The 27,165-nt window shown below is 40.6% G+C and overlaps 1 protein-coding gene across 1 annotated transcript; it reads right to left on the bottom strand.

Annotated features, from left to right (window-relative positions):
* On the bottom strand, nt 1-27,006 carry SQLE (squalene epoxidase). The gene is made up of 11 exons (XM_006123571.4): nt 25,810-27,006; nt 23,004-23,253; nt 22,502-22,682; nt 17,417-17,513; nt 14,932-15,045; nt 12,927-13,098; nt 10,895-10,990; nt 10,220-10,362; nt 2,225-2,321; nt 1,518-1,605; nt 1-659 (listed from the first exon to the last, which is right to left on the bottom strand). Exons 1-11 carry the CDS (start codon nt 26,104-26,106, stop codon nt 467-469), a joined length of 1,728 nt encoding a protein of 575 aa, XP_006123633.1. The 5' UTR covers nt 26,107-27,006; the 3' UTR covers nt 1-466.
* Nucleotides 27,007-27,165: the final 159 nt, after the last annotated feature.

Here is a 27,165-nt window from a genome sequence, read left to right on the forward strand (position 1 = left end):
TAGAGGCAAAGACTTTTAATGAAGTAAATGAAAGAATTTTCTTACAATATTTCACAGTAATAAAGAAAACAAAAATAAAGAAAACAAACATTCCATGGAAATATTAAAGGATGCAGCAGGAAATGACTTAAACTGTTCACTCTTCATTTTATTAACATCATCAACAGTAATAGTGCATTCTATGCAATGGATAAAGTGAGGAAACCGCCCTCTGCCAGAACTGGCACTTTTCTACCATATACCAACAGTTAATTATGGTCCTTGTAAACAGTTCAATAATTTTTAAACGTACATCGTAAATTAACATAATATTTACATAGGTACGTATACCCACAAAAATCCTGAATTGAGTGTTTCCCTTTAAACAGATGTGAACATAATACAATATTGAACAGTTCTTGTCCAGAAGACTTTAAAGGCTCGGTGAGTTTCACATATTCTTCCTCCATTCATTTTTCTCTAATATTTAATACACTATATACTTCATTTCAGAGCAAATAAGTGGAAATATTACAGAGCAAGCCCGGTAAAGTACAGCACCACTACTGAAAAACGCTCGTGGCTTGGTGATCCAGGACTCAGATTTAAAGCAGAAATAAACAGCATACAGCGCAACAGCAAAGAAGTGGCCAATCAATACCATTGGTTTAGGAGATAAGCTGTACAGACAGAAGAGAAAGTGCATTAATAGAGAAATTTGAAGTGTGATAGAATGTTCAGTCTTACATATTAATTCTATAGCACATTACTTGTATCCAATTGATCTAAACAATCCCAGCCCTACTGTCTACAACAGTGGAAGAATTTGGTGTAACTTGGAGCTGCTATGTGCTAAATAATTGCCCTAATGCATCATTGCCTCCACTCCAATTCTGCTACAAACTCAGCCCTGCCCTTTTCATTTCCATCTAGATTATTTCAACTCCCATATTGGTAGCCTCCAAAGGCCCAGCTCTCATGACTCCACTGAAAGAGGAATGAAGCAGCCTATCTTCTCACATGCTCAAAGAAGCATGGTCCATTGTTTATCCATTTCAGGATACAGTCCAAAACTATCCCATTTTAAAAAAAAACGAAACTCAGAGACTCATACTAACCTTCTTCAAAGAACTTGTCCCTCTCTGCTTCCATCCCTGCTACCTCCATTCATCTAGAACTAGCCTCTTCCACATGTTTATACAAACTCAGCTCTTGATGAATGAACAGTATCAGTTATGATCAAATCTTCTGCCATCCTGAACCTCTTTGACTCACTGCAACACTCCTGTCCATATATCTTACTTATTGTCTGCAACTGTGTTACTGTGATCTTCTAACGCTTCAGTATTTTGGGACACACTTTATATGAAAGGCACAAAACAAAATATGGACCAATCCTAAAGTGTGGATCCTTCTGCCCTTGCAAACAACCACTCAGGGTGAGCAAGGTCTGCATTAATGGATCATAATCCATTAACTTTGGCAAATGCTAGTTCCTGATACAGTACAATAGTGTATTAATATTTTATATAACTTACACAGAAAGCAATCCAACTGGACCCGAGACACACTCTCCCCCAAGTTTGAAGTAATGGAAACATGCTTGCCGTAGCTGATGCAAGGAATCTAAAAAAGGAATTTAAATATATCTTCATTTTTTTTAAATGGAATTCTTTGTACTGAATGTCTTTGGGCTGTTTGCTGAGACATTATGAGCAAAATATTAGCTCATATCAGACACCAGCAGCAATCACAGTCTGGAGGTATGGTCTAACACTGACACATATTTATAAAGTCTTCTGAAAATCATAAATGCAATACATGCTCATCCATGAGTACACATGGCGGCTATGTCTATACTGCCCCCTCTTGCACAAAAAATATGCAAATGAGGCAAAACGTGGAATATCACCATGCCTCATTTGCATAGTTAACAAAGCTCCATTTTTGCACAAAAAACCCCTCTTGTGCAAGAGCCGTTCTTCCTGAAAAAAATACAGAACGGCTCTTGCGCAACAGGGGGGGTTTTGCACAAAAAGGAAATGTGTAGACGGCTCTTTTCTGCGCAAAAGCATTTTGCACAAAACCTGAGCCTCATTAATTATGCAAATGAGGAGTGGCGATATTCAATGCTTCACCTCATTTGCATTTTTTTGCGCAAGAGGGGGCAGTACAGACATAGCCACAGTATACTTATTTCATAAGTTGCAATTCACTGCAATTAAATTCTCTTAAATGTACTTACCATCTCTGGCAGCAAACAATTCATAAAGGGCCTGAGCAAGAACATTCACTACAAAAGAATGAGACTTTTTTCTTGACCAATAAAATGTCTTTTTTGCCTGTAAAGGTTAAAAAAAATAATCTTTACATCAGGGTACAGGAAAATATTTAAAAGTCTTCTCAATGAGTATAAGAATTACTTCCCTTTCAAAAGTCTACTGGTGCTGCTGCTTATCTTCCTACAGTTTGTATACTCCTTCTATTTAAAGATTAAAATCTGTCTCAACTATAATATTGCTATCAGATTGTTTAAAAGCCAATTAGATCGTATGTTCTCCCATTCAGATATAGTCACGCCCTGATCTACACAAGGGAATTATTTCAAAATAACACCCCTCCTTTTCTAAAATAATAAGAAAATCCACACGACCAAGGCCATTATTTCGAAATAACAGGATGGTTATTTCAAAATCCGTACGCCTGCTTTCTTCAGGGAATAAGCTTATTTCAAAATAGTTATTTCAGGAGTTCTTAAATTTAGTTATTTCAAAATAATTTTTTAGTGTAGACATGCCCCAGGAGAATAATAAAATCATGTAACTTTAAGGAAGAAACTGATTACATCATGAAGTCAATCCCTCTCTTAGCCCATACGGTAGCTCTTAAACATAAAGAAGAAACAGGAAGGATGTTCTAACTAATGGAGCTTTCACCGTTTCCTTAGAAGACTACATGATACAATATACACAAGTTTTTTTCAGATATCCATCTATTCCTCCCAGTTATACTCTACTCTTCCATTAAATAATTGCACTCCATCTTGGGTATTTATACCCTTCAAATATTTATAAACGCCTATTTTCTTTCTTCTTTTATACATTGGTTTTCCAAATTAAGCACTGATTACACTTGCCACACTAAAATTTTTGAGTATTCTACTATTTTAATGTAAATTTTCCTTCTTATAAACCTATTTCAAAGATCACTAAAATCAATGAAGAATAGTGATAGAAATGTAGCCGTGTTAGTCTGGTGTAGCTGAAACAAAATACAGGACTATGTAGCACTTTAAAGACTAACAAGATGGTTTATTAGGTGATGAGCTTTCGTGGGCCAGACCCACTTCCTCGGATTAAATAGTGGAAGAAAATTGTCACAACCATATATACCAAAGGATACAATTTAAAAAAATGAACACATATGAAAAGGACAAATCAAATTTCAGACCAGAAGGGGAATGTCTGTGAGCTAATGATATTAGAGGTGATAATTGGGGAAGCTATCTTTGTAATGGGTAAAATAATTAGATTCTTTATTCAGACCTAGGTGTAAAGTGTCGAATTTAAGCATGAATAACAGTTCAGAGGATTCTCTTTCAAGTGCAGTCTTAAAAGGCTTTTGAAGCAGGATGCAGGTAATTAAGTTGTTGAGACAATGTCCTTTCTGGTTGAAATGGCAAGAAACTGTTTTTTCTTTGTGATCCTGTCTAATATCTGTTTTGTGGGCATTGATCCTTTGGCAAGGTGTCTGAGACGTTTATCCAATGTATATAGCAGACGGACACTTTCAGCACATGATAGCATAAATTATATTTCTGGATACGCAGGAATATGTGTTCTTGATCTTATAACTCACTTGGTTAGGTCCAATAATGGTATCAGCAGAGTGAATATGTGGACAAACCTGTGTTCATTTTTTTTAATTGTATCCTTTGGTATATATGGTTGTGACAATTTTCTTCCACTATTTGATCTGAGGAAGTGGGTCTGGCCCACGAAAGCTCATCACCTAATAAACCATCTTGTAAGTCTTTAAAGTGCTACATAGTCCCGTATTAACATCAATGAAATCTTTCCATTGACTTCAATAGGCTTTGGATTACTCATAGAGGAATGTGTAGCTTAAAATGGTATACTCCTTCAAAACAGTAGAACTAAATCCACCATCACTTTTTTATTTCCTCTAAAAGTACTCTTTCTGGACCAAATTTGTGTAAATTTTTTGGAACTGAAAATAATATTTATTGTGCATAGCAACTATATAGGAACAAATGAAGAAAAATATCACATTCGATTGATACTGAAGAGTGTATTTAGAGATGTAGCGTAAGAGTTTCAAAGCACGTTGGTAACTAGAGACTCTGAAAAAAATAAATGGGATTTAAGTGCTGAAATACCTGTCACTGCTGAAAAATATTCTTGTTAACTCAGTGTTAATTAGGTGGGGAAAATATGGCAGAGCTCTCATAATTTGAAGGCAGCAGCTTTGTAACTGAGTGCTTCAAGTACACTCATCAGTGACCTGGTTACATTTATTTATTTATTTATTTTACTGAATCTTCAACATATCCTACATATCCAAATACACACTTTAAGTATTTCATACACTATGACTATTGTACCTGGAATTTGGCCTGGTCATTACAAGTAATATCCACAACCTTATAAAAAAGCTGCAAGATCATTAATGACCCTCAAGTGATCATGATTTTGCTTTTCATCTTCCCCAATAACACAAAGTTCCTAATGCCATACCAGGATGTTGATTGAGATGCAAGAATGCTACCTTGGAAATAACTACTGCTTCTTACAGCACCCATGTAATAAGTTAATGGTCAAACATTAATTTAAGTGCTCTGCAAATTCATCATTATTGTAAGCAGGTTCTGAATCAGCTCTCCTTAGACATAAAGGGCTCGTCTACATTGGCCCCTTTTCCAGAAGGGGCATGTTAATTTCAGAGATCGTAATAGGGAAATCCGCGGGGGATTTAAATATCCCCGGCGGCATTTAAATAAAAATGTCCGCCGCTTTTTTCCGGCTTTTAGAAAAGCCGGAAAAGAGCGTCTACACTGGCCCCGATCCTCCGGAAAAAGCACCCTTTTCCGGAGGATCTTATTCCTACTTTGAATAAGATCCTCCGGAAAAGGGCGCTTTTTCCGGAGGATCGGGGCCAGTGTAGACGCTCTTTTCCGGCTTTTTTAAAAGCCGGAAAAAAGCGGCGGACATTTTTATTTAAATGCCGCGGGGGATATTTAAATCCCCCGCGGATTTCCCTATTACGATCTCTGAAATTAACATGCCCCTTCCGGAAAAGGGGCCAGTGTAGACGTAGCCAAAGTGATATAAGGAGGAAAAGACTTCAGAAACCATGCTTACACAGACATGCCTATTCTGCCTTGGTGAGCAGCATGTTGGAGTAGCTTTGCCAAAATAATCAACTGTCACCTGTTTTAGCTTACAAATCACTAATACTTGCAGTTCTTCAGGGAGACTGCCAGTCAAGAATTACTGCTGAGGTGTCCTCACAGGTCTCTGGCTCCACTGATAACCAGAAGGCTGCTTGCATGTGTGCTCAGTGATGAGTGCCATGTTGATGTCTGCACTTAATCTCCACAGCAGACCCCAAGAGAGCCCCCAAAGACCACAAACCAGATAAGGATTGAAGGTGCCAGGTGAGGTTTATCGTGGAACAAAGTACAGTAATAGTTGTCAGTAGACTCTGAGCCACTGTGCACATGTATTTGCCACAATGGAATGACTCAATCAGTGGGCAGTCCCACTGCCCCCATGGTCATTCAAAGGCTGTTTCCCCAAGACACCACCTTATACAGGTACAACAAGTCACACCTCACTTCTGACATATCAGGTTGCCACTCTGACGTTGTCAGGTTACCACCCTCTGATGCTACTTAGATACCACCCATTACCCTGTACCTCCTGGTTTGATTAGATCATCTCTATCCATCATGCTAGCATTCTAGACCCTTTCCTGAACCAGGGTCTGTATCTGTGAGAAGTGGGTACCAAGGTCTTTTTTAATGAGCTAGTGGTACCATCTGATTTCAACTTATGACCAGTACCAATTATTGTTCTACACGTGGGCCTATTTACCAATTAGTGTTTTGCATTCTCAGCCCTGTTCATGCCAACTTCTGTGAGCAAGAGGCAAGCCTTTGCTTTATGTTAGCCATGTTTTGCCCATTGTTAACTAAGCCTCAGACCAGGTCTGTGCTGCATGGGTTTATGTTTTAGGCCCTCATCTTACTACAATATTCCACTGCAGGGGTCATGAAATGTTGTTATTGGTATTATATTAGTAAAGGGCAGCAGAACTACGCTTACTTAGCTTGCCCTGATTGAGGAGGTCACCCTAAAATGAACTTCACTTGCTAATCAGGGCATAGAGATGCCACATCTCAATAAAGATGAGTGTGAGTAGGGATAGGTGTTCCTATCTGGTAGTGTGAATTCTGCTTAACAAGTTCTAGACACTATTTGACCTGTCCAGTGTTTAAAGGCAGAGCTGATCAGACTCAATTGAGAGCCATTGTTTCAGTTGATTACCACATCTGAATCTCTAAGAAGCAAATCTAGAGGCTACAACTTGAATCTAGTACAGGCAGTCCCCGAGTTACGCGGATCCGACTTATGTCGGATCCGCAGTTACTAACGGGGTTTGCTGCCCGTCTCCCTGGTCTGCTGGAGACCAGCAGACCAGGGAGACGGGAAGCAAAGCCTCTGAGGACGTCGGCAGCGGGACAGCCGCGGCGCGTCTGGGCTGTCCGCTGCCCGCGTGCTCCGCGGCTTTGCTCCACGTCTCCCCAGACCAGTAGCTCTGGGCGCTACTGGACCAACCCGGCAGCACCCCAGCTGCTCTGCCCCAGGCGTCCTGATTCAGCCACTGCTGGTCAGTTTCAGCAGCAGCTGAATCAGGACGCCTGGGGCAGAGCAGCTTGGGTGCTGCTGGGTTGGTCCAGTAGCGCCGAGGAGCGGCGCTCCTGGAGCAACCCAGCAGCACCCAAGCTGCTCTGCCCCAGGCGTCCCCAAGTCAGCCGCTGCTGAAACTGACCAGCGCTGACTACAGGAAGCCCGAGGCAGAGTTGCTCTGCCCCGGGCTTCCTGGAATCAGCCGCTGATCAGTTTCAGCAGCAGCTGACTTGGGGACGCCTGGGGTTCTTAAGTTGAATCTGTATGTAAGTTGGAACTGGCGTCCAGATTCAGCTTGTTGAAACTGATCAGCGGCTGATTCCAGGAAGCCCGAGCAACTCTGCCTCCGGCTTCCTGTAGTCAGCGCTGGTCAGTTTCAGCAGCGTCTGAATCTGGAGCCAGTTCCGACTTACATACAGATTCAACTTAAGAACAAACCTACAGTCCCTATCTTGTACGTAACCCGGGGCCTGTATAAGAACAGTGCTGAAATTAAACAGTGCAGAGGATTGTACGGGCAATGAAGCTTTATTACACTGAAATCATTACTAGTGAAATCACTACATTCTGAGTTAAGCACAGAACTTCAGAACATGGCATTGCAGCAGAAGCGAGTGTCTAAAAGCAGTGGCAGAGACAAGCAGTAGTTGCAAACAACCACCAAGCAGCAGAGGCAAACAGCAATCACACATGCATTGCACGATGCCTTCCCCTTTCTGCAGTGGGAGGTGAATCTCTGTGAACCCATCTCTGAACCCTGGGACTTTGGGACAGCAGAGAGATGGGAAGGGATGTGTTAAAGGAAGGTTCATTTGTTGAATTTTCCAACACAAAATGGGAAACTGAGGCAAAAGGCAGTGCCCAATGCACTGCAGTGTCAGGTTTGGTTTTAGTTGTCTGCTTTTGAATGTCATTGTAGTGTTTTCCCAAACTAATTATTGATTCTCTTTCTCTTTTAATCAAAGTTCTCTTTTGTTACACACAGACTGCTTGCTTACAAGTGAAGAACTATTGCCTTTTGTAGGTGCCCACAGGGAGTGCTAAGTTTTCCCACATTTCTGGATGGGCGGTTTGAGCCAGTCCTGTTCTATATTTTTACTAGATAATTTACTTAGCATTGCTCAAGTCCTCAACTCAAATAATTTTTGTTTTTCTTGATTTAAATCATTATTGTGGGGTTGGGCTGGAGATGTGGGGTTCAGTGTGCAGGCTGCCCAGAGGAAAGAGGACAACCCTAGCCACCTCTTAGCACAGCAGCTTGGGGTCAGGTGAGAAGCGCCTGTCTATGGCTGCTTCAGCTCTAGCAGGCACAGCTGGGAGAGATATGCATGTCACACAAACACACACAAAAACTCTCTGAAATATATTGTAGTTATCTGTCCTTTTTTTCCATCCCTGCCCCTGCTGGCCCAATGGGGTATGGCTGTCCTGGTCCCCATCTCTGGCCTCTTGCTGCCCCCCACCCCTCCGCGGTCATTCTGCAGTATAATTCCCTCCCACCAGACTCCTCCCTTTCTATTTTATGAGCTCGCTCACTCCTGTGGAACTCATTACCCCATCATGTAGGCAAGCATTTTAGTTTGTGAGATCTGATTAGATCACAGTGTGAAATGGCATCCCTACAGCCAAAATAAAGATTGCTGGAAAACAAATTATTAAGTCTACTGCAGCAGTGCCAATCTAAAATGAGGCCCCATTGTGTGAGGCACTGCACAAACACAGACAATCCCAGCCTCAAGGAGCTTGCAATCTAAATAGACAAGACAGAAGCCATAGGGAGTAATGGGATATAACACATAAGCAGAGTGAACATGTGATGGCGGCAAGCTCCAAATTAGTGCCCCGACTGTTTTGCACTGGGTTTGGTTAGGAGGCCCGAAATTAAAAACGGAAAAAAAAATGAAGGAAGAGGAGATGGTGAAGGACAAAGGGTGAGGGGCAAAGGAAAAGAGTGTGAGGGGGACAGGTACAGAGTGATGTTAAGGTGAAGAGACCGAGGGAGGGGAAGAGGAAGGGTTGGAGCAAACAACCAATCTCCACATGGCAGAAAAAGTCCAGTAAAAAATTTAGAAACTTCTTTAAGGCCATGTCTATGCTATGCGGAAGATCAAATGCTACCACAGTTGATCTTCCTGGGTTCAATTTAGTGGGTCTAGTGAAGAGCTCTGGTACTCCCGATCCTCACAAAAAATAAGGGAAGTTGATGGGAGTGTGTTCTTGTCAACTTCCTGCTGTCTGGAAGGTGATTTAAGATATGTCGACTCCAGTTACGCAATTAACGTAGCTGGAGTTGCGTATCTTAAGTCGACCTTCCGCTCCAATGTAGACCTGGCCTAATTGTCCAGAAAGTCCTTGCTTTGGCTGCTTCTACAACTGCTCTTGTTGGCCTCTGGCTGGTTCCTCTCTGCAGTTTCTTCTCCACTCCTACCCAAATGGCATGTAGCAATAAGCAAGAGCAGTGAACTGATGCATCACTTGGGTCCTAATTCCCCAGAGTGGATAGGGGGAGAAAGTGTCTGCCCTACATAATTCTGAATCTACACAAGGAAGAAGGCATGGCCCCAACTCAGCCCATTTTGATCACCCCTGCCAGTTTAAAGATTCACAATAATATCTAAAATCAGCTTTAACTAGGTGAGAAAAGCTCTATCAACTGGTTTACCCAAGTTAAGAGAAATGCTATGTAAATTAAATAAACTGCATAATCACAAGCCTAGACATGTCCCAGAAATAGGGCTGACAAGAGTCCTTTGTTGCCTCCTTTATTTCTTCATCTCTGTTGAACAGTGTTTCTCAGAGTGATCTGTAAAACCACTTTGAGAACGCTGCTAACTGGCTGCTCTGGTGTGATTACTTACCGGTGCTGCAACCACAGAGCCTCGCAGCTCCTATAGGCTCCGTTTCACTGCTTGCAGCCACTGTGGCTTCCCTTTGGCTGCAAATGGCAAAACGGAGCCAATAGGAGTTGGGAAGCTCTGTGGCTGTGACACCGGTAAGTAAACACACCGGAGCAGCCAATTAGCAGCCTTTACAAAGTGGTTTCAGGGACCACTTTGAGAAACACTGCTGTGGATGAAGATCAGGAGTTGCTGAGTGCTGCATAAAAGCAGCAAGAAGTACCTTACGACTGTGAAAGTAGATAAATACTGCTTATTTATTATTATTATTAATAATAATTAATAATTAATACCAGAAGGAGGGGTGGGAAAGATGTGCTAAGGAAATAGTCCCTTATTTTTTAAAAATATAATGTTGGCAACCCTAAAAAAGAGCGCAATTATAATTCTAACTTCAAAAGAATGTCTCACCTGAAGAATAGCAGAATCCTCATAAAGATCTGGAATATCTTGAAGCAAGTTTCTCCATATTTTAATATCATTCAAAACAACACTCATTCCTCCACCTGTCAAAGGGTGCCTCATATTATATGCATCTCCCAAAAGAAGAACGCCTCGATGGAAAAAATAGAAAAAAATAATTGCACAGAACACCTGCAAAGTATTCCCTCTTTTAGAAATCAAAACTTATTTCTCTATCGAATTTGCAAAGCCTTAAGAAAGCACTGCAGTTTGAAAACTACATACATTTTATGCAATAACTTAAAATCACAGTGTAAAATGCTTCTGAACAACTTACAGCTTGGAAACATGTTTAAAAAACAAGCCACATAGCTCAAAAAGGGTTATAAAAATTATTTATACTTTCCTTTAAAAAACAGGCCACTTTTGACAGATAACAAGCATGAAAAAAATGCATGTTTTAAAATAGGGGCTTAAAAGGGACCAATCAACAACTTAATTTTAGTGTTCTTATCAATATACTGTTTATAGGTGCCAACACATATAGGAGTGTTTTTTATAATACTATTTTCAGAAAAGATAAAACAAATTTGACTGGAAATAGCACTGATAAGAAATATTTCTGTTTGCTAGTCTGTTAAATGATCATTAATCCCATATTAAATATTTTTGTTCTTACACTACCTTGTTTATTAACAGGTGATGGAGGTAGGAAACTTGCTGGCATGGTCCTCAAACGATCATTTCGAACTGCTGTTAGAAATGGTTCCTTTAGGTGCTCTGCAGTAACAAAACTCTATTTAATTATATTAGATATATGAAAATCAAGACAAATAATTTGCACAAAACTACTCAATCAGTTCGCAGAGAGGCAGCCCTGAATTGCCAATATACATATAAACCCAATAGACTGATGTTTGATATTATGGTATCTATAAGTAATATAAAATTAGGATTCAAATGCTACAAACTCTACAAGGGCTTAATCCTGAGAGATTCTAAGTGCCCTCAATTGCAGCTGACTTATTTGGGAGTACAGGACGCTTGGCACCTCATAGTATCTGTATATACTAAACATAAATTGGAGCTTATCACATATAAGGCTTGTAGCATCAGGCACTTTGTTCGCAGAGGGAAGGAAAATTGAAAAGAACAAATAATAATTGTGGCATTTTAATTAGAATGAGCACATTAAAACTGTACATTTAGCTATTGTTCTCAAATAACCCTACCACATTCCCATTAAAAATTAGTGGAGGTCAGGGAGTGAGAGACTTTGCGGTCCCCTACCCACAGGCCAATCAGAGCCTGGGTTGACGGGGAAAGCACGTGAAGTCTCCTCCCACCCTGCAAGGGGCTCAGCTGGCGGGTGACTCGAAGCGCAACGCTCCCTTGCAGGGTGGGGGCACACTTGGTGTGCTCACCCCACCCCCCCAGGCTCTGACTGACCTAGGGGCGGGAGGGAGGAGGAAGAAGCATGTGAAGTCTCCTCACTGCTAGGGGCGCGGGCACTTACAGTGGACTGTCAGCTGTTCAGAACAGTTGGCGATTCTCTCAGGGAGGGTGGGGGCAAAGACTTCACGTGCTCCCCCACCCTCAGACCAATCAAGGTCTGTGGAGGGAAGCATGGAAGTGTCCTGGCTCCACCCCTTCTGCCTGAGGCCCTGCCCCTTCTGGGGCAGCCCAAGGCCACTTCCAAAATTTCTGAAGTGCTCCCTGGTCAAAAATTATTGCCCACCCCTGATCTAAATCCATAAGAGAGATTCCCATCTTGGTCTCAGGATGGTCTTCCAGTCCCACAGGAGACCCCTTTCTGGGAGTGGAGTCAGAATCTCCATCCTGCCCTATTTCCATACATGACAGTGAAGCTTAGGAAAGTTTTCCACTTTGAAGTTGGTAATGGCAAATCCTTCTACCATAGATGCAGTTTGTATCTCCCAAAATGTGATTTAAATTAGTATAGCTCATAGCAGTTCTCTAAGGGCATGTCTACAGAGCAGGGCTAAACTCGAAATAAGCTACACAACTTGAACTATGCTAATTGAATAGCGCAGTTATTTCGAAATAGAGCACTTTTTCCCCAACTTCCCTTATTCCTCATGAATTGGAAGCTTACAGAAGTTGGAGTAAGAAGCCTGTTATTTTGAATATATTTTGAAATAACGGGCTTGCTGTGTAGATGCACTCTACGTTATTTTGGAATAACTGAAATAAACTATATGAGTAGTTTTATGCACTTATATGCCAGTGTAACTGTATCTTATACTAGGACATTTGCTGGTGTAGAAATGTTGGGGAGGAAAAGACCAAAGCACACATACATGCACACAGCCCAACAGATGGCAAAAGTTTCTGTTGTTGGCCTGCCCTCATAAGAGTGCCATACAATGATGCACTTATGTCCTACTAAAATGAGTTGGGTACTTCCAGAGTCAAATGACATTCAGCCAACAGGGAGTGAATTACCAAGTGGCTGCAGGAGGGCCCTCAGTTGTTAGATGGCCATCTTCCACATCCATGGAAGAATTCTGGATTCCACAGAGAGCTCCCTGACAATGTCTAGAAATACACACTGCAACTGATCAGAGGTCTGACTTTCAAAATGGACAATTCAGCAACAAACTGAAAACACAAAATCAAAATAAACCCCCACCCATCCTGATGAATAATACATTATTATTCTGAAGAGTATAAATACAAATCTTCAATGTCTTACCAGGAAGTTGTGGATAAATTTTCTCAATCATATATTCTTTGATATTTTTTGGCATTTCACCTCGAATATCAACAAGTACTCGAGTCTCAGTTGAGGAAATCTGATATATAAGGACTGGACTAGGGTTAGCTAAAACAAGTTCAGCATGATTGGCTTTAAACTGTGGTGAGTTCTTTAAAAAAAAAAGGAAAAAGTATTAGTAAAACGGCAAATATTGCTCTCTTGCATAATCATTTTCTGACATCCTTTATGTATTAAACATATTAAAATAAGTCATATTAATTTAACATTAAGATTGTATGTGGGCAAAGCATTATGTATTAAATGTATTAAAACAAGTTGTATTAATTTAACATTAAGATTATATGTGGGCAAAGCAGGTTCCAAAAACAATAATTTGGCTTCATGTACACTTTGAGGGTGCGTCTAGACTGGCAAGATTTTGCACAAAAGCAGTTGCTTTTGTGCAAAATCTTGCCGCCTGTCTACACTGGCCGTGAGTATTTGCACAAGAACACTGACTTTATACTGTACAAAATCAGTGGTTCTTGCGCAAATACTACAATACTCCCACTCAGGGATAAGCCCTCTTGCGCAAGTAATCTTGCGCAAGATGGCCAGTGTAGAAAGCCAAATTAATTTCTTGCGCAAGAAAGCCCAATGGCTAAAATGGCCATCGGATCTTTCTTGTGCAAGAGAGCAAATCTTTTGCACAAAGGCACATGCCAGTATAGACGCTCTCTTGTGCAAATACTTTTAATGGAAAAACTTTTCCGTTAAAAGTATTTGCATAAAATCATGCCAGTCTAGACGCAGCCTGAATGTTTTATGACAATACATTTTAATTTGTAGAGTAAGCTACATCTTTCATTAAATCCTTCATTAATTCTTATATGTAAAGTGGCCAATTTAAGTATTTTGTTTAAATGAACAAAAGAGAGATGAGGAGATGAAATGACCATGGGAGTAATTGCACCTTCCACTCCATGCAGGCACCAATTCAGTGAAGTTCTTAAGCACATATTTAACTTTAAGCAGGCAAGTAATCAATAGGACTAATTGTGTTAAATATGTTCTTATGTACCTTGCTGAACCAGGGTTATAACCAGTATAAATGTTTTAAGTAGTTGAAATATTGTTAAATAAAAATCAGGGGTTTATTTCAAATGACGTAAGGGTACTAGTCTAGACTATAGGACCAATCTTCCTTTCACTGAAATCAATGAGAAATTTGTCGTTGACTTCAATGACAAATGTTTTAAGGGGTAATGTTTTGAGAACTTCGAACATTTGAATAGGTATGAATTTGTACTTAGTGTGATAGTTTTGACCTTACAGCTTAAATATTCCCAGATAAAAAATGGGTTTTAGTCTGGGTACACATCAGTGTATCCACACAGAAAGTTAATATATGATAACCCCAGCTGTGAATCTACAGCACATTAGCATGCCAGACATTAACTGGTTATAGATACCATGCTACTGTGCACTAACATTTCTGCCATACATTTGAAATGAGAGTGCATCAAAGTGCAGTGTGGAACTTTTAGTGCACAGTAGCACAATCCATATGCAGCAAGCTAGTGAGCTAGAGATTCACATTTGGTTTGCCATTCTCTAACTTTGCATGCAGACTAGTCCAGTAATTTGCGAGTAAAAACATATTAAAAACTTGGTTAAGTCACTACTCTTACCATAGTTCAATAATTCCCAATGCCAAAATGAAAAGTTGTTAATGGAACTCCCATTCAAATATTTAAATGCATGTTCTTCTTCTAATGGAACATTTAATAATATAATTCAAGAAATTTAGCTATCAGTATTTTCTGATTAACAAAAAATAATAAAGAATAGTCTTTTTAAATGTCTTCTATAAAGATAAATTCTCATTTCATGTCCACATCTCTCATTAAAGTTACTGAGAGGCATGTTTGATATGGAGAAAAAAAATATACAATAGAATTCTTAATCATTTTTTCCTTAACTATACATACAAAGTCCTTACTTTCAAAATACAGCCAACAAAATGAGATGAGACAGTAGCTTTGTTGGGCACCAGATGTTTCCTGAACTTGGAGAAAAGTCCATCAGCAACAACAGTTAGAGGTGCATGGAGTTCCTGCAACATAAAACTGTGATATTTATTTCAAAAAGATGGATAAATTATCTCTTTAATCATATGTCAACCCTATCATATGTCAACCCTATATATATATATATATATATATATATATATATATATATATATATAAAAATAAAATATTATATTCAGATATAAATAGATGAATTAATTTATCTCAATTTTACAGTGAAAAAATCCCATAATAAATCACTTTGGAATGAAAATATGGAAGAGTTCAAACTCTGTAAAAACTTTGGGTGTGTCTAGATTACACCTCTCTGTCGACAGAGAGATGTAGATTAGGCACATCGAAATTGCTATGAAGACGGGATTTAAATATCCCACACTTCTTTAGCATAAACATGGCCGCCGCTTTTTTTCTAAAAGGAGTTTTTTCAAAGAAAATGGCAGTCTAGACGTGGATCTGTCAAAAATAAATCCTTTTTTGACAGATCCTGTAAATCCCATTTTTTGAGGAATACGGGATCTATCAAAAAAGGGTTTATTTTCAACAGATCCGCGTCTATACTGCCTTTTTTTGAAAAAACTCCATTTGGAAAAAAAGCGGCAGCCATGTTTATGCTAATGAAGCGCAGGATATTTAAATCCTGGCTTCATTAGTCATTTCGATGTGTTTGATTTGCATCCATCTGTGGACAGAGGGATGCAGTCTAGTTATAGCCATTAAGATATAAACGAGCAGTTTAAGAAGATGAGAAGCTTATAATGGAAAACATCTAATGTATTTTTATTGAAGAATCTGAAAACCTCTATCTATCAACAAAACACAGAACTGCCTCTCTAGGTGTAAAGAAAACAAAAACGGAACATCTTTTACTACATTAACACACCAATAAATAATAAATAAAATATTTCTGCAGATTCCTCAATTTCTTTGTCTTTTAAAGGAACAAACAAAAGATAAGACAAAAATGTAATCATATATATAGTAGCACAATGTCTGAGACTCTCTAACGCTGAAATGCTGGCTGTTCCCTCTGGGCGGCGCTGTTGCCTCCTGCCATGGTTGCTCGGCTGATTTCTGTGCCGCTCAGTTGCGCCGTTGCACAGGAGCAAGCGGCCATTTGGGGTCCGCGCTCCCACGTGATGGCCCAGCTGAGTGGCGCAGAAGTCAACCGAGCGCCACGGCAGTAGGCAAAGGGGGCGGGGCAGTGACGTGCGGCGTGACAGCGGCTCCAGGCCCCACCACCTGGCCACGAACAGACCCTGGCCAGGCGGAGGGCGGGGGAATGAGAGGGAGGTGGAGGACAACTTGGAGGCTGCAGGATCAGTGCTGGGGTGAAGGAAAATGGTGGAGGTGGGCAGCTGGAGCTATAGGCAGCCGCTCAGCTGGGCTGCAGTATTGGAGCAAACAGCACAAACAGCCGTTTGGGCTCTGCGCTCCCCACGCAAGAGGAGGAGAAGAAAAAGAGAGAGTGAGAGGCAGGAGGAGGAGAAGAGAAAGAGAGACAGAGAGAGGCAGGAGATGGAGGAGAGCTGAGAGAGAGAAGGGGGGAGGCAGTAGGAGGAAGGGAGAGAGAGAGACAGAGCGAGAGACAGGAGGCTCAGGAGAGAGGACTGAGATAGAAAGTGATAGGATGTGGAGAAGAGACCTGAAAATCCCATTTTATGACGGGCTAATTGGCTAGTTTGCTAATTGGCTAGTTTCTAGATAACACACCACCAATACTTTTATTTAATTCTGGGATAAAATGATCAAATCACTGGTAAGCTATCAAAATGAATTATGTATAATCTCCTATGTGCTTTAGGATACCACAATATTTAATATCAACAAACCACCCCAAGCAGTCTAAAAATAAATCAATGATTTTCTGAAACTGAAAGTGCAATAATGTTAAATGGTTTGTATTTGAAGAACAATAATATTCAACACTAGAAAAAGTCCAAAACAGCAGGGATTTTTTCAACTAAAGAAACTGTACACATTTCTAAATGTAATTTACTATATTATCCTATACTACCATATGTGGAAGTCACTGCTTCCTTGTTTAAACAATAAAAATATCTAGCCTATATATAGCACTTTTCAGTGACAGATAAAAATGCTTAACTAATCACCATTTATTTCCACTTTACAGATGGGCAACTAGAGGCACAGACAGTGAAGTGACTTGCCTAAGATGATCCAACAGGCCAGTGGCAGAGCCAGAAACTGAAACCATGTTTCTCTGATCCAGTCCAGCTCTCTATTCATGAGACCACAAAGTCTCCTTGTATTTTTCTAATGCCTGATGCACATTTTTAATATTCTTAAATAACCAAATCTTCTTCTTCTTCTTCTTCTTCTTCTATCTGTGACTATACTATAGTTAATCACAAAGAACAGTGAAATTTGCTGTCTCACCTTAATATCCCCAGTTTCTTTATCCTTGTATTGAACACCCACTACACAGTCATCTTCCTCAAGCAGTTGTAACACAGTCCCTTCAATGAATTTTGTGCTGAAATAAACCAGAACTTTTAAAAGTACAAGAAAAAATTAAAGGATATTTAGAGCCAAAGTTTCAAACTGACTTATGACATTGCAAGCTGTCAACGATCCCATTACTGCATCTAAAAAGCATTCATTTATACAAACAAAATTGTCCTGCCATTTCAGATGCAGTATTAAATGGTTCCTATTATTTTGAAATCTATGGGCAAGACCAAATATCACAGAATACTATGGCTCTTATCCTACTGCAAAGACATCCACATGGGCTTAACTTTATACACCGTGATTAGGTCCCACTGACTTAATTGTCTATATTTAAAATACACACGGAAGCCTTTACAAAACTGGGGCCTGTGGGCTTGTTTACACCAATGACTCTCAAGCTGAGGTCCAAGGACCCCTGGAGACCACAAGCAGGTTTCAAGGGGAGACATGAAGCAGGGCCAGCATTAGACACACTGGGGCTCAGGGCAAAGCCCTGCTACGTGAGACTGAAGCTAGGGATGTGAATGATGAATCGATTCCCTCCACCCCTAAAGTTGCATCAACTATTTGATCAGCCAATTAATCTAAATTTAACATTTCTAATTGAAGCCTAAGTCCTGAGCTCTGCCACTCAAGACTGAAGTTGAAGCCTGACCAATGTAGTTTTGCAGGAGCCCATGTGGTATGAAGTCCCAGGCAAATTCCCTGCTTGCTACTCTCTAACGCCATTCCTGTTTTTTATATGTACAAATCAGTTGTGACAGAGGCAGGCTGTGGAATTTTTATACCATATTTGGGGCTCAGAAAGAAAAGGGTCTGCCCCCTGATTTACACTACAGAGGCTTGGCCTGTATAGCTATGCAGGCAAAACCCTCTGGTGTACATGGTGTATCTGCCATAAAAAGTTCTATTGAAAATGTAGCCACAACACTTCTATGAATGATGTTAGCTAACAGGAACACTGTTCTGTTGGTATAGCTCAGTGTTTCTCAAAGTGAGCCGGGGCCAACTTTGAGAAAGCTGATAACGGGCCACTCCAATTTATTTACCTAACGGCTCTGCTGTCATGGAGCCTTGCAGCTCCCATTGGTTGTGGTGAGCCGAATTAAGTTAACAAACTGGAGTGGCCTGTTAGCAGCTTTCAAAACATTGGTATAGTTGTATCTACATTAGGGGCAGTGGTAGCCCATGCGTATAGACCTACTCGGCTGTCGCCTAGGGCGCTGCGTTAAACGGGGCACCCAATGATGACGTCACGCCAATGAGGGCTGTGGAAGCGGGGGCGCCAATCACGCATTCCACGTAGGGCACCAGTTGCCGGCAGCCTGCCTTGGGCCACCCCTGATTAGGGGGGTTTCAAACATAGGAGTAGGCTAGTCAGCTAGGGCTTGTAATTTTTTTAAACTGTTGGAATAATTGGGTAAGCTTAGCAGGACTACTTTACTGGTTAGCCCTAACTAATGAACAATGATTGAAGGTTCATGAATTGTCACAAAAACAATTTTATATAATGGGTTAAAGGAAAAGTACAAGGAGAAGACAGAAAAACTGTTTATTGATTTAAATAAATGACACCACCCAAGAACTGTGTTAAGATCCTGTGTGGCAAAAAGAAGGCATATAGAACCAAAAATTAGGCCAAACTGGTGGACAAAATAAGGAAGGGGATGAGCAATTCCATCCATCATCCCATTTTGTGGTCCTACAAAAAAGAGATGGGGAAGGAAGCATGACTATCACTACTACAATGGGTACAGCGGAAGAATTTTTATTCAGACACCCAGAGGTTGAATGGCTTTTTAAAAATTTTCATCTCTTAATAGAATTACTAAATTAAAAGTTTAGTTCCTAGGAACAGATTTTCAAAACTATTTTCTTTAACAATATTAAACTGCAAATATACTTTTAGTTTAATCATCAAATTAAAGGTGTGGCAAATAGCAGTATGCATTACCAAAATTAATACAGTAAACTTCCGATAATCCGGCACCTTTAGGACCCAGTGGGTACCGGATTATCAAATATGCCGGACTATTGGAAGGGGGGGCTATGAGGGGTCTGGGGTGGAGGGGATGTGGGACCAACCCAGCAGCACCCCAGCTGCTCTGCCCCGGGCTTTCCCCAGTCAGCCACTGGTCAGTTTCAGGAGCGGCTGACTTGGGGACACCTGGGGCAGTGCAGCTAGGGTGCTGCCGAGGGGCGGTGCTACGGGACCAACCCAGCACCCCAGCTGCTCTGCCCCGGGTGTCCCCAAGTCAGCCGCTGCTGAAACTGACCAGCGGCTGACTCAGGGAAGCCCGGGGAAGAGCATCTCCAACTGTCCAGCTGCTTGGAGCACTTCCGGGTTCCAGGTAGTGCCGAACTATCAGGAGTTCCAGACCACTGGATGCCGGACAACTGGAGTTTTACTGTACATGTTAACTTGACTTTGGTCTCATCTGTTGTTCATAAACATACTAAAATATGTCCATATGCCAGTAAAAGGAGCTCCTCAAATGAATAGGCAACAACTGAACTGTCACTGGGTTTCACATACATGTAAAGATCAATCTGCACAGATTCAAGTATAGGCTCAGGGTAGGGAGTGTCTATCTTTGATGCTAGTGTAACACTAAGCACATTGTTAGAATTAAACAAACAGTAACAATACTGATAATGGATTTCCTCTTTATCCTGCATGTAATTTTACTTTTGTCTGAAAATAAAATTATATTGCTTATTATATGTTAAAAAATATATTCGTGTGTAGTAACTCTAAACTCTCACTCCCTATAACTCACATTTAAGAATTCTGAGAGAAAAAGTAAGACTCCATGGTGTTCAAAATTACAAATAATTGAAATTGCCCAACTATGATTAATTATGATAATGAGTCACTTGCCCTACCCAGGTACATGGAGAACTGGGACATCGAAAATGATTAAAGCAAGGGGAAAATGGACTCAAGTTATAAACTGTAACCTTCCCAAATTTCTTCTTAAAATTGTGTAAGGTAGATGTGACAGGATTTTCAAAGATTTTAAGGAGAGTTGGTTGCCTACACCCCACTGAAATCCAAATTATGCCGCGGCAGCTACGATATACATAATTATCACAAATGCAGCAGATCAACACCAACCTTAACAGTATTGAAAGGTTGACATTTTAAAAACTATTTCAAAATAATTAATCCAATCTAATAGATGTAATGGAAACAAACAAGTTTTCATTAAAGAACAAAGATGAATACTATTCTCGTGTACTTATTTTTTTAAATATATAGTTTTTGTGGTATGTTGCATAATAAAGCAGTAAGATCTTCCTTTGGTTTAACGTTTAGGTTTCTCGACACCCCCTTAACAAAGGCATATAGAGAGGTTGTTACAAATGTTTTTAGGGAAGAAAAGGCTGCCTTCAAGGGTACGTCTAGACTACATGCCTCTGTCGCCAGAGGCATGTAGATTAGGCTACTGGACATAGTAAAATGAAGCGGCGATTTAAATAATCGCTGCTTCATTTAAATTTACATGGCTGCCGCGCTGAGCCAACAAACAGCTGATTAGCTGTTTGTTGGCTCAGCGCGATAGTCTGGACGCTCCCCTGCCGACATCAAAGGTATTTGTCGACAACCCAGGTATGCCTCCTGGCGATTATTTAAATCGCCGCTTCATTTTACTATGTCCGGTAGCCTAATCTACATGCCTCTGTTGCCAGAGGCATGTAGTCTAGACGTACCCTTAGTCTCTAGAATACCAAACCTACTAGAAGTGTTCATCACTCTTTTCCAGCAATTTACTTATACATATTACTGAAAAAAGTGGAGAAGTAAAGAAAAGAGACTCATGATAATCCTCATTCTTGCTGAGGCAAGCTTCTTTTCAAATCAAATCAAATCAAATCAAATCATCAGGAAGATCAATATGCTTGGGGTCTATCTACACTTGAAAGTTAATGAAGATTAAGGTGAGGGATGAATTTAAAGTACAGTAGCTATTCCTGACTAACTCTATATATGTACAATCCCTGAGCATGAAATGAGTCAGCTCTACCACTTACTTCTCTGATCAATCCAAGTAATTCTGTGCATTATTCACTGACAGAGCATGGCTCGTTTTGGCAAATAGTTCAGATCAGCACAGTTTATTAAAGTATGCATTATGCAGCATTAAAGGCCTGTTCCCCCCACTGAATCATCTTTGTGTAGCCATTTATACATATACAGACCAACTATAAAACGCCACCAACTTAGAATTCCACATTCACACCAAAGGCAGTGGCGTGCAATAACATTTTCAATATAGCATGCAACAATCCAATTCTAAATTTAAATGCCTTTTCAGAGATGTTCAAAATAGCATCCTACCAGGCAGAATGACCTCACACCTCTGGTGCATATAAGGTCTCTCTGTCTGGAGAACACCATTTTATTTTATAAAATAGTATCTTCCATGATTGTTGAAGGGGCAGACAGAATCAATGCACAGGGCAAGATCTGCCCCACAGACTGCCAGTTAGACCACATTTTTATATTCTGGGGCATGCAGTGCAAGTATTACATGTATAGATGGCACATTACTGACCAATGATAATGTTTTATAACCACTTTGCAGAGATATAAATGACTATGAGAGATGCAAGTGAAGGCTTAATCCCTGAGACTTGGGCTACTCCTTGATGTGGTTCAATATTTTGTCTGTCCAATGTTTAAAATCTGTATTTCCAAGACCAAATTATGTACTGTTGCTTGTGTAGATGCTCTTTTAGTTGATTATCGTGTAATTAATATATCCCTTATAAACATCCACAGAAATAATCTATATGCAAACTGAAGCAAAAAAAACCAACCCAAAATTAAAACTTAGCTCCTTCAACAAGACTGCCTAGTGAAGATTACTACACCCTTGCAGAGTTCCACTAAAGTAAATGGACCATCTCAGAGAAGCAGGGAACTGTGCAATTGGATACTGATGCAGGAACAGAACCTAAAATTGTTATACTATGTTGATTAAAATTTTAAACCAACTATCTTACTTGGATTCTGCCATGGCTGTCCTTCGGAGACCCATGATGAAACGTCCATGATGAAATGCTCTTCCACTCTGCACCAGACCATCTGCAGAGTTTGGATAAGGTATTTCAACTTCTGACTTGCTCTCTAGATCATGAATTACATAACCATTTACTACGTGAGCATCAAGACCTTCCACTGAATCTGGAAAACAAATTCCAATATATTAGTGAAAGAACAAAGAATACATGATATGCATTAATCTTTAAAAATGAATAAAAATGAATCTCTACATGAAGAATATTGTATATTTTTAGCATACAATCACACACATGCAACACAGAAGGAAACATTTTCAAAATAGTGAAAAGGAAACATGAACAGTCAGCTTTAATCCAAACATGTCCAAAATACATTATATTTCTTAATGTTCTTTGTAAGCACACTTTTCACTGATACAAGAGGGTTTTGTTCTTGTCAAGTAAATACCTTTGCAAAAAAAATCTGACTTTAAGATTTACTCACCTTCAAGACCCAGGTCTTTAAGAGCATTATATCCCCCAGGTTGTAACAATTCTCCAACTATCCTGTCAGGTTCCTTCAGATCCCTCTCAACTACTGTCACCTTTCTTCCATCCCTTGACAGCACTGCAGCCAAAGCAGAACCCAGTACACCTGAACCCACGATGATAATTTCTGGATCATACTGAGGAGCTGATGATGTATTTGAAGCAGTCTCTGTCACAGTTGCATTTGAGTTTACCTGTCTTTTACCCTATTAGAAATTAAGGCCAACAAAAATGCAAATGACATAGTTAGCATTTTTACTCTTTATTTTACAAGTAATAACAGACAATATAATATGCAAATTATACTTTGGTTTTAAAATTAGTCAGTTTTTTCTAGGTCTAGGTCTGAATATCAACCCCCCCCCCCCCAATCCTGAAAACCACTATTATTGAGCCTAACAACGTGAATAGTCCCACTGGAGTAGTCCCACTGGAGTTCAACAGTGGCTACGTGTACACTGCGGGCTTCTAGCGCAAGAGCACATCCACACTGCAAAAGAGCATAGGAAAAGCGCTGCACTTTTGCGCAAGAGAGCGTCCAGACTGCATGGATGCTCTCTCACAAGAAAGCTCTGATTGCCATTAACAGAACGGCCACCAGGGCACCTGTGCTTCTTTCGATAGGCTGTTTTTGCACACAAAAAAAACCCGTTTCCCATCCATCCACACCTTTTTGCACAAGAGCTCTTGAGCAAAAAGAAGTTATTCCTCAGCAAAAAGAGGAATACCTATATTGCAAATACCCCTCTATTCTGTCGATTCACTGTACGTTTTCTTGCGCAAAAGCATGCTTGAGGTGCGGATGCGCCAAGAGTTTTGACTCAAAAACAGCTGTTTTTGCACAAAAACTCTGCAGTGTAGACACAGCCAGTGAGAAGTGCCATGTTCATGGTAGAAGGTACAAAGCTCAGTAGAAAGGGTTTGCAGGAGTGGTTGATAGGATTGTAGCACTGGTCTGAAGGCACAGATTTTTCTGAGGCCAATAATAAATCTGGTCAGATTTGGGAGCATTTTTACAGGGACTGCAAAAAACAGGTTCTTGACAGCATGGCAACCTCCCTGCCAAATTTCGAGTCACTGCTGCAAAGTATAGAAGCATTCATGCTTCTCAAAAGTTGAATTAATTTCTTATAACATGGTCAAAATGCATTTCTGTGCAACCTTATTCTGAGAATAGCTGAATCTTGTTTGTTGAGATCTACCCTATAACCTCCTCTCCCAAATCCACCCCAAGGCACACAGCCAAAATGGAAAGTTTCAGCCTAAGCAGTTATAATTTGGCAAAAAGTTATAAACAACTGAAAACAGAATTTTATCATGAAAAGTGTTAGGGCAACTTTACATGTATGCTGTTATATTGCTTACAATTGAAACCTTAATTGATTATATATGTTACTCAATTTCTATAGTGTATGAAAAAAACCTAACAGGTTCTCATCCTCCCTGACAGTTATCAATTATACCTCACCTTGCACAAAAATGACAAGAAATGTTATAGCAGACTTATTATTTGCCCTCAATAAGTCCGTTGGCAAACCTGTGTAATATTTTTTGAATGCCAGAGCTGCAGTTTGTATCTGCAGTTTTCAAAATCTTAAGTATTTTCTGCTTTTTACATCACTCCCAACAAAAGAAGCCTGTACAGTCAGAATTTAAATGACAACTCTCAATGGTGTACAAAGCAGAATGGAATCCAGCTAATTTTGTCATGCACCTTAGCTCTTCAATGCTTGCTTTAGTAAAAGCTAGATTATATATCAGTACAACTGCCTGCAAGGGAAACTGGACTGTTATGATGACATGTTTATTGCTACTTTAAATTATTATAAATCATAGGAAGTAAACATAAAATAAATAAACTGCAGCACAAAGCCAGGGAGCCAGGATCCTAATGCAGAGGATCTCAGTCAGTTCTGCTCCAAAGAACATATGGAAGAGGAGTCCAACTATTGTAATTCAAGGATGAACTGAATCTGTACACCTACTTGGCACTCTAATGGGGCTCCTATTGAGCTCCTGACACAAACAGAAGCTTTCCAGTATCATACCATTGATACACAAAGACAAGTTGACAGTCTGGTTCAGAGAACCTACCCACTGTTCTAAAAGCCTTTGAAGATGTCCATTGCCATTATCGACAGAATTTTTTGGATTTCATCAGAAGTATCTTCAGATTTTTTTTTCTAGGTCTGCCAATGATCTTGATAAATGTTTTCCTTTCAAATGCAAAGATGCTGAAAGCTGGTGTATGTCATAACACTAACAATTTAAAATTTGTTGGTTCCAACAAAGATTCTCTCTGGTCACCTGCAGAAGTGGGTTGTCCCAGAAAAGTTCATGATACCATCTACATGTTTTTTTAGTCTTTAAAGTGCTACCAGACTATTTGCTGTTTTTTTAAGTTTTTCCTGTTACAGACTAACTCGACTACCCCACTGAAGAATTTAAGATTTGTTTCCTATGGGGGGAAAATACTCAAAACTATTCACAGAAACTGCAAATAATAAGAGAGCTTTCTTCCAAGGTTTACATTTAAACTTCATTTGATACTGAAAAACCTAGTGTCTTGATTAAGCAGGCTCTATTTACGAGTCTGTCAACCAAAGCTAAAAAAAAAAACAATAAATCCCTAGGACTACAAAGATAAATCCCCTCCAACTGTTAATTAACACATTTCCTCTCACACTGACAAAGGAGTTCTAGTGTAAAAACAGAGAAAGGTTCCCATTCCATTTCTCAGCCCAGGTTTGAACTGAACCTACCTTTCTGGATTTGGCTTGTTCTGCTTGTGAAGATCCAGGGGTGGATTTGGGCCAGAAAAACCCGACGAGTGGTAAAGCTGAGAGAACACTACAGAGCATCCCAAAGTGGGACTGTTTCAGCTGCCCCTGCTGCTGCTGTTGTTTTAACCACCCTGAACGATACCGATAGGACAGCAGCAAACCAAGAGAAAAAAACATCAACATGGTCAGCAGCACCTCTTTGTTGAAATAAATCATCAAGTCTCCACATTTCTTATACACGTAGATGAAGGAAGCGATGCCCAGAAAAGTCCACATTATGATAAGGGTAAGTAACTCTCGCTGGTGGCTCCCTGTAACACCTGTAGTGTGATTAAAGTGATCCGAAAAAGGGATTTTGTACAAAGTATAAAAATTATAAAAATACAAATATTCTCTCAGGAATACATAGGTGGCAAAGGAGAAGCAAAAATCTCTCACAAAGCCCTGCAAAGGTAGCAACTGCAGCTTTATTGGAGCATGGCAGCCCAGAGACAAGGATATGCCAAAAATAGTGGGAATTCAATATGAATCTTCTCTTTTAAAAAATCAGTTTTACAGCAGGTCAAATTATTTAAATTCTAAAAACAGCCTCCATCTTTGGCCTGAGCTACTGCCGACTGATGTTGAAGAGGGTCAAATTGCCAGGATAGGTGTTTTGTTTGTTTTTTGTGTGCCTAGATCTCTTTTGGGGGGGGGTAGGGGTCACAGCCTCTCTTCTCCAGCAGCAGTACACGTGGCCTGAAATGTAGCTTGTCGCTAGCTGCAAACTCCCTATGGATTTAGACTACGAGGAGACCCTCCTTATCCACTCCAAAATCTTATTAAATCCCAGGCAGTCCACGGGCTCCTCCCCTGAACCCAGAGATGAACTAATAATCCATATGGGCGCCTCTTCAGAAATCCTCGGGCTGGGCTCCGTTCTCACACCCAGCAGCCTCTGACCCAAGGAAGCTGCTCCAAGGCATGGGGCGCCCGGCTCTTCTTAGCACCTGCCCCTCGCCGGCTGACGGCTCCTCGCGGCCTTCTCCGCACCTGCCCCTTCCCGCCTAGCCCCTCTCCCAGGCTGCCGCTCCCCCGTCTGGGCTGGGCCCGGGTCCTCTCCCGGGCTGAGGATGCTACCAGGCGCCGCTGCCTAGGATACACACTTCCCCGCTCGGAGCCAAGCAGTGGCGAGTACAAGGATGAGGGGCGGGGTGTATTCTAATGAGCGGGGCCCTCCATCCTCTCGCAAGCGCCGCGCGCTCCGTGCCCCAGCGGCTCCCGGCCAATCGGCGGTGCTAGGCCGAGATGGCGCTATGGAGAGCTGACCAATGGCAGCGCGCGGAGGGCGGGGCG

This window comes from Pelodiscus sinensis, chromosome 2 (assembly GCF_049634645.1).
Source record: "Pelodiscus sinensis isolate JC-2024 chromosome 2, ASM4963464v1, whole genome shotgun sequence".
Taxonomy (NCBI): Eukaryota; Metazoa; Chordata; order Testudines; family Trionychidae; genus Pelodiscus; species Pelodiscus sinensis.